We start from the raw sequence: 8,985 nt of genomic DNA on the forward strand, positions 1-8,985 counted from the left end.
AATACAGCTGATTTAAAGCAGCATAAACTATAAGGTGAAAGGACACACAGATACGTAAGTATTAGTTAGGTCAAGCAAACTAGATTAGCAGTTTCTAGTTCAAGTTTTCAACAGAATCATACGGGTGGATTATTATTATTGGTTATTCAATGGCAACTTTTCAGCATATGTTGCTAAATTTTATGAAATTCTCCTAATTAAGGGGAATTTAGCGTCACGTGATATTAGCTTAAGCAATTGGCATAAACAATGATGCTTGATATGGCTGTACAAATTGCATCAGGGTCATAACACGAAACTATTAATATATATTCCATGATGTTACTATAAAGAAAGTTATTAACACTGTTTAGAGAAGAAAAACTACCACCATATATTTTAAAGCATCTGGTTAGTTCTGCAAAATATAGGTCTTTTCCAAATAATAGGGTTGCAATCCTAAAGCTAATGTTAGTTACTATCGAGTGGCACTTTCATATTTGCTGTGGTTTGTTGGTGTATATTGACAAAAAGTCATGATATCTAATGAAAAACACCTTAGGTGTGAGAAAAAAGGTGCAGCCAAAAAAGGATTGAGTGTGCAACTGAAAGGAATGAAATCAAAATTGATGGCCAAACTGGTAGTTACACTTATATCAATGATAAGACTTTTACAGCAAATATTCATTCATTAATTAGCTAGGTCACGTATTTTGTTTTACCCACCATCATGATCCAAGTTGAATAAAAAATGGGAACTGACTAATGAATGAATATTTGCTGTAAAATTCTTATCAATGCTATATGTGTAGCTACCAGTTTGGCCGCCAATTTTGATTTCATGCTTTTAAGTCGTACATTGAATCCATTTTGGGTTCACTTTTTTTCACGCATAATGTATTTTTGACTAGATTATAAATAGCAAGAAAACCGAGTAAACTTCACGAATGTCCTGGTCAAAAATGCCCATTACCCATGCTCTAGTGGTAAATATGAGAAGCACCACGGATAAGATGAACATTTTAAACTGGCTATTTGCTTATACAACAAATTATTAACCATTTTATTAACCTATTAACCATTTCAACCTTATATAAGTGATCAAAGAAACTCACCTTATCTAACAACAACATACTCAGCTAAACAACACAAGTTCTTTTCAGTTAAACATCTTCTAATAGCTAAATCCTTAACTTTATATTTCTAATCTATTTAATCAACTAGCCTTAATGTGATAGATCTAGACAACATACTTATGCCAGCTGCTTTGTAATTGTATGTTTCTTAGAGCACAAGCACAAGGCTTTATTTTCTTTTATGTGAGACTTAACGTAATAATTTTCTTACTAATATCAAATTGAATTTGTGCTCATTGTTTTCGTTGTTGTCTTTTTTCCTCCATCTCTTTTCTGAAGATGGAATATGCTTATTCCTAAACATCCTTTTTTAAATAGACCAATGGTATTCTTCCTTCTTATTAAATTAAAATTTCCAACCAATGAATCTACTGTAAGAGGTTGTTTATAAATAGATGTTTCCTTTGGCTGAATGCACGCTATACACAAAAACACGACTCAAAAGGTACACAGTTCATTGTTAGGACAGTGTAAGATACCTGTTATACTGTTTAACCTTGACAGAAGCATAAAGAATTTTCATTAAAAAAAATGTACAACAGTAGAAACTTCAAAGTGGTTAGACAGTCTAGAACAGAATTTCATGACTATTTTCTTTATAATATTTTTGAGATTACTTAAACATGACAATTCCAACAAATTCTGTTATCTATACTATAACACATAAAGTGTAATGCAGTAAATGTTTTTTCTTTAATTTTTAAGTTCTATAAAATGTATAATGTTCAGTTCATCCAAAGATGGCCTTAAAATTATAGCTGAAGGTTTCGTATTAAAATACAGTTAATGTGGTGCCTGTTGGCTCTCAGTAAGAAATATCTAAATGCTTTGACAACTAAAATTATTAAATTAAATTCATAATTAATATGCTAATGATGAAACTAGTAGAATGTCAATTTCATAATATGTAGCATTTAATGTAGTTCATACTAATTACTAAACAATAAAGTAAGCTCAGCATGTTAGATAATGTTATTAGATTGTTTGTAGTAGTTTGAAAAAACTGAGGACCAACCCTTGTATCTTACCTCATACTTAAGGTTCGCCATTCTAAGATAAGTTTCTAGCTTAAGTGGGAAGGGTGAAATACTTGGGGCATATAGTCCACGTGGAAACTGGTGTAAAATAACCACATCTTTCTTGGCTCTACTTTCTTGCTGGCGGTTTCTGAAACATTACACATTATAGGAAAATTCTGTTTGTCAGTGTTTACTTATACTGCAAAACTGTTATTAATTTTGGTAAATAGAATGAAAAAGTCAAAATGTTATAAGTTCTTGCAAAACTATTCCAACACTTTATATTTCAAATAGAAACTAGAGTTTACTTTACATTTATCAATGAAAAATTCAACAGCGAATTGTTTGATGCAGTAATAACTGTGTGTGTGTGTGTGTACACACACATCTTACCATTTACTTTTTTTATTGTATTAAAGCACAGTGGTTCATAAATTGTAAATTTTCACATTGCTTAATTTATTCAGTGCTAAATATAATACACTAAAATACATTGTTTATAAAGATGTACAATATTACACTATTACCATACACAAGTTCCACCAGCGATATTGTTAAATTAACTACTGCTATTAATTTACAAGTTACTCAGATTCATTGAAGAGTATAAACAATTTCAAGGTGGTGGTGACTTAAAGCTCTCACAAATTTGAATAATCTAGGAAAAAGAATAAAAACTAATAAATTCCAAAAGAAATGAAATTCTTGAACACTTATGATTCATCATTTTTATCAACAACTTCCTAAAAACTGTTGACACTTACATACATTTTTATTTTATTAATTAAATAAGCCATTTACAAAAATCAGTCAATAATTCACTGAAGCATATTACCCTGGAATAAGTTTCATGCAGCAGTGATACTTTGATTCTTCATAAACAAAGGAAGATTACAGCAAAGACTTGACAATTCTTTGGAGGAAAGGGCCTGATGAACATTTCAACTACAGATGTGCTATTGAACTCTTTACTACTGCATGTTCTGACTTTTAGTATAACTTCATTTAAGACACATGTTCTTAGTGCTCTTTAACATGCATAATAATAATATTGAGGATATTTTCTTTTTTATTTAACCGCTTTTGCTGTTTTTAAAACAAGAATTTGATTAAATTTGACTAAAAAAAGGTCAACACAACTTTTATAGTTTTACATGTTACAAATCAAACTTGATACAACTTAATTTTACATTTTAATAAGGTTTTTTGTTGAGCTATGCAAGTTATTAGAATTGGCTTTGAACATGGTTTAGTCCAGATCTATTTACTGCACTAATGAAAATTAATGTTGATATACAGGTGTTTTACACATGCTCATAGACAGTTCAAAATACAAAATCAACACTAATTAAAATTAGTGAACAATATATTTGAGACCTTTGGGTTGAATTGCAAAAATCATACATATGTATAGTCTTACTGCCTAAAAACTTGAAAATAAATTAATCACGAGCTATCAGTTTCAAACCAAAAAGTTATAGTAAAGCCATGCTTACATGATGAGCTTATCTTGGCAAGATTCTATTCATGTTGTGCTGGATTTCATAAAGGGGCTTCTCTTCAAAGTTTGTCAGCTCCCTCATTTAGCTTTACCTCAATAGTACTGCCTGTAAGTGAAATTTGTTGGTGATACTGTCTATCTGCAGTTTATTGCTTTCAGCAATCCAGAGGAGGGCTCACTTTTTGGCCTCAAGCTTTATCCCAGTTCTCCTTATGAAAGCTTGAATGTTCCATCAGACTTATTCAGCATGTTACTGTTCCACAAGACAGTGAATGCCAAATCAACTCTCTCACTATCTTTCGTATACAAATCATCTTTGACTATGATGACATGGTCTTTAAATAGGTGCTGACAGGCTTTTACAGCTTCACTCTGTTAGTCCTACATTTTCTGTCTATGCTGATTTATACAGATCCTAGTAGCACCAATGTTTATTCGACAAGGGACATCTGATGGCCACAAGTTATTTCAGTGGTTGCTGTATATCACCTTTCCATCCACAACTGTCTCGTGAGGTGCCTTTTAGGCAATTCCCTATTTAGTGGTGTTTGACAACTCACTGCAGAGCTAGAAAAGCCCAAATGAAAAAAACAGTAGCTCGATGATGGAATGCATGGTAGTTACACTGCAATATATATGTAAGGAAATGTTCTTCTAAGTGCCATTGGTGTTCTTTGAATCTGCTGAGGCTTGTGAGGTGTAAAGGAGCTTTGATCATACTCATCATTGGTAATGCATTATTCAAGATGGAGTAGATAAGCCTTTGGTAGGACATAATAAGATGCTGCAGCTTTTAGTGCCTTGATGTTTTTGGTAGCTCTGGAAATCATGGTGTTAATGCAGCTGGGTTACTCCAAGGTACTTCAACATTTTTTAAGATGGATGGCAGTGCAAGCAAAGGATTGTAATGGTGTGTCCTCCTCAGTATTTCTTTTGTAGTGTGTGTGTGCAGAACATAGCCGTGTCTTTGGCAGATCAGGTGACCACTCTTGTATCACTGCACCATTTGCTCATCCTGCTCAAGGATAGTTGCATCTTGCTTTAGATTTCAGTTTTGTTACACATGTTACACTTACACAAATTCTGAGCAATTTGTCAATAAGAATGAACAGTTGGACTCTATTGTAAATATCTTCTAGATATAAAGTTATTACCAAGGCATTCTGACCAGCTTAAAAACCTTCCCATGTGTCAGCTGCATTTATCCAGGTTTCTCATCCACTGTGATAACAAACTGATGATAATGGTGGTAGTGATTCAATCTCATAGACAAGTCTTCTAGCTACAAAATTCTTTGGGATTTTTCCGTTGATGTTTGATAAGATGATGATTCAATGACTTCTATGAAAAAAAATTATCCTTCCTTGGCTAGGTAAGGATCTCGTAAAGGCATCAGTCCATATTTCAGGAATGTTACCTGTTGCCCAGCTGTGTGGATACTCCAACATTGACTTCTAGCTTCAAGAGTTGGCTTCTGTAAGCTTCTTAAAGGCAAAGTTCTTTCTTACACCAGATGGACTTGGAGTTCCATCTCTGTATTTATGACTTTGTATATCTCAACCAAATTAAAGATGATTTCCACACCTGCATGTAGTTGTAGCTCAGATAGAGATAGCTGTAACTTGAGCCTTTCCTGCATGTCACTATTGTTACACTGGTTAATGTGCATGTGCATGAAGGATTTGTCTTGGTCTTTATGTATGGAGTGAGGTACTGTCACTATCATAAATAACTGTCTTCACCACGGTTTTCATTCTCATGGCAGCCATAAGTTTGTAGAAGTGCTTGTGAGATTGGTATCAAGGAATAGTTCATTTCATTTCACGTGTTTTGGAAACTAATCTATTGTACAGAACACAATCTCTATTCTTTTCAGTATTTGCCTCATCCCTCCAGACTGGATCATGTCTTATCTGCATGAACTCAGCCCAAACTTGACTGCATGCCCTCCAGGCTTTACAAGTTGCACTATTCCACCAGTATGAGAAGTTCCTTTTGCAGAAGTTGAATATATTTGTCACAACCAAAAGTACCCATCCCCAGTGATGGGTAAAGTTTAAGTTAATCTATCAATTCAAATTATTTTATGGAATTTAAAAAGGTTAATTGTGTTGCACTCTTGGTTTTACTCAGAGTCAAAGCTCTGAGGTACTTATACCACCCACTGTAAAAAGTAATTATTGAGCATTTCAGTCATGCTAAGAGCTGATCAACAATAAATTACGGTAAATCTACATTTTTATTCTTTAAGTTACGACACATTTTGAAATGTTAATGATAATGTGATTAATTCCTAACAATTTAGTGTAGAATATCCTGCTTGCAAAATAAAATTTCACATCAATATTATTCATGTCTGTTCTCCCATCATTTCAAAAGTGAATGTTGAGCTTTGCCTGCGTGCGCAGCTTTTCAAGTGGGAGAGAGACGAATGCTCAGACAGACACCATGGTTCACAATATATATAAGGCATTATGTTAGACCTATCATGTCTCGTGACACTACATTTTTAATCTAGTTCCTTAAGGATTTTCAAAAATCAAAAGTGTATGATAATAGTATTTCAACCATACTATATTCATCACATCCATTGCCAATGACACATTTTGCTCAGTCCAAAGTTCTTCAGATTAGCTGGGATACAATGAACACTATAGTGGTTGGAACACTATTTTTGTTAAATGACAGTTGTTTTGGTGTGAATACCTTTTATTGATCTTAATTTGACTACTCAATGGTGGAGAGATGTTTGGGGAATGAATTCTGCCAGGAAGCATGACATTCTTTTGTGGGTTTCTAGATTATTTATACAGTTTTGCCATTCAGTCTTCCAGTACACCTTACATGAGGTGATCACTAAATTGCCAGGTGACATGTCACTCAAGGTGGGTTAGCAAGACCAAGGTCTACATAGGAGTCTCTGTCACCTTGGTGCTCAGGAATTCTAGTTGTTTTGCCAGTATAAGGTCAGTGACTATACAATGCAAAGCAGAATGTAAACTACTGCCATGAGTGTTTTCATCTGCATTTCAGGCGGAGTGTCTGGTACTAAAGTTTCCTACTGCTAGATAAGTAGGATTAATGTCAGACAGGAACCTTCAATCTTCAGCATGATGTGCTCTGTTACCTTTTATGTACACACTGGTGATTTAAGCTTGTGTGAGTTTTGGTGATCTATCTGGATGGTTTGTAGCTTGCAATTGTGACTGTTTCACTAAGAGCTATTATAATGTTCATGGTGGATGCTGCAGTCATACTAAATTGCAGGTTCTGATATTTGAGTCTTTTAAAAAGTGTGATGTCATAAAATTCAGAGTTTCTCTCCTCCTGACATTGCAGTATACTACAACATGAAATGTACCACTTTTGGAAATTTGTTTCATGTAATGAGAAATTGAAAATTACACAAGACTTTTTACAATCATCAACATACAGACACAATTTGTCGAGTTCCTCCACGTACTAACACTTTTCCCAGTTAGGTACAAGTCAGTTTTCTACAGTTGTTTTCCTTTCCTGGGTATATTGCATAAAAACTTATGTACACGTGACTTGTATCACTTTTCCAGATGGAGATCCTTTGCCAATTATGTTGTGTACTGTTGCCTGGGCACATGGATAGTAGTTGTCACTGACCTTTGTGTTCATGGATTCTTACCTGTTATAAGAATGCCATACTTTGATTATCATGTTGGGGCATGACTTGCTGCAGGTTTCTTTCCAGATGGTTCTAGTGCTCCAAGATGAACAATATTAGTTTGATTTCCAAAGCTGTTAAGTACAAGAGATATACTCACTTTGGAAATTCTAAAACCCAGATAACCTGGGTAAGTAGGATTCTACATTAAGAATTTTTAATTACTTGCCTTTTTGGCTGCTGAGCTAGTGTTTTTAATGGTCAAATAAAATTTTTGTATCATATTCAAATCAGGAGAAACCTTTCTTACACTTCATTTTAAATTTGGCTTCTGTTTTTAACAGTGTCTTCCTTTATCCTTCTTTATTTCAGCACTTTCTTGATGGCATGTTGTTAATGCTTGTTGCTTTGATGCATAGAATCCAAAGTTTAAAAGATTAGCCATATTTCTTTGGAAGCTGTTGTCTGCACTTGTAGATCCAACTGTACTGGTCAGCATGCTAATCACTTTGTGCATGAGGCCACACTTTTTAGCTAAATTAAATCTCGCCATGTTTTATATTTACTGCTGAGAGTTGAAATTTTTGTTTTTATCTGGACTTTGCAATATTTTTTTTAAATTCATCTGAAGACAGGTGTCTACCAATTTCCAAGTCTTAATTGTTAATCCTTTGTTTTCACATCCATCATTTTACAGAGAATCATGTCAAACCTTGCTAGTCTTAATTCCATTACAGTTTGGCAAAAGATGTTTAAGTTTTGTATTCAAGCTACAGTTTGACAGGTTGTGAAATGTGTATATAGTACCCAGAAAAACTCGCAAGTTAGATACCAGGATTGATGTACCTCTTTCAAGAGCCAAGTGCATTCTTCCACATAAAATTTAAAAAGTTAAATACAAGTGATAATTCTATTTCAATAATTTTGGGTTCAAAAATATTTTTGAATTTATAGTTTGTTATTAAGTACCATTTATGATATGTAATTTTAAAATAAATGTTCTAACTTTCATTTCTGCTCAGCTGGAGGAATCTGAACTGTTAGACAGCACATTTATATATTTATTTTCACAACTTTTCAGCCATTTCAAACTATATATATAAATATTTGCTAAGAAACCATCATCCCTCAAGAATACACTTATTCATATTTTGTTTTACGTGTAATTTTTCTTAACTTTCATAAAACAATAGTATGTAGACTGAATTAATGAAGTTCAACTTTGAAAAGAGCATTAAATATCAAATAAGAGAAAATTATTTATTTACATCATTCTACCTTCAATTACAATATTTTCTTTATTCTACAAGTTAAAATTCTAAATTTATTGTATATTTTTGAAATGATTGAAAGGCATTGGGGGTAGTCTATTGTTATGTGTCAGTTGGTTTCAATACTTCATAAGTATACTAGTTGAGCAATCCTTTTCCAGAATATTACAGAAAAGAAAATTTGATTTAAGAATAATGTTTGTTCAACATTGCATAAAATAAACAAATGACATACAACTACTGCAAAACTGTAATTGATTCTGTAATAATTATCTTATTTTTTTAGAAGACAGCAAGAGCAATTCAATGATGTAGGTGTTATTTAGAGTGAACTAATTGCTCCATCCAGCAAGTTCTTCATACTACAGATAAACCCCAACTGAGTCTGGCATGTATGTATATATATATATATATATATATATATATCTTCTATATAAGACAG

The 8,985-nt window shown here is 33.1% G+C and overlaps 1 protein-coding gene across 1 annotated transcript in view; it reads right to left on the reverse strand.

Annotated features, from left to right (window-relative positions):
- The window catches only part of LOC106469481 (failed axon connections homolog), a 40,425-nt gene that overhangs the window by 29,680 nt on the left and 1,760 nt on the right, over positions 1-8,985 (reverse strand). Inside the window, exon 2 of the mRNA XM_013929980.2 lies at positions 2,144-2,282. Within this exon, the coding sequence (XP_013785434.1) occupies positions 2,144-2,282 (139 nt within the window). The remainder of the gene's footprint in view (positions 1-2,143; positions 2,283-8,985) is intronic.

The sequence above is a fragment of the Limulus polyphemus genome, unplaced genomic scaffold (assembly GCF_000517525.1).
Source record: "Limulus polyphemus unplaced genomic scaffold, Limulus_polyphemus-2.1.2 Scaffold3510, whole genome shotgun sequence".
In the NCBI taxonomy this organism is placed as follows: Eukaryota; Metazoa; Arthropoda; class Merostomata; order Xiphosura; family Limulidae; genus Limulus; species Limulus polyphemus.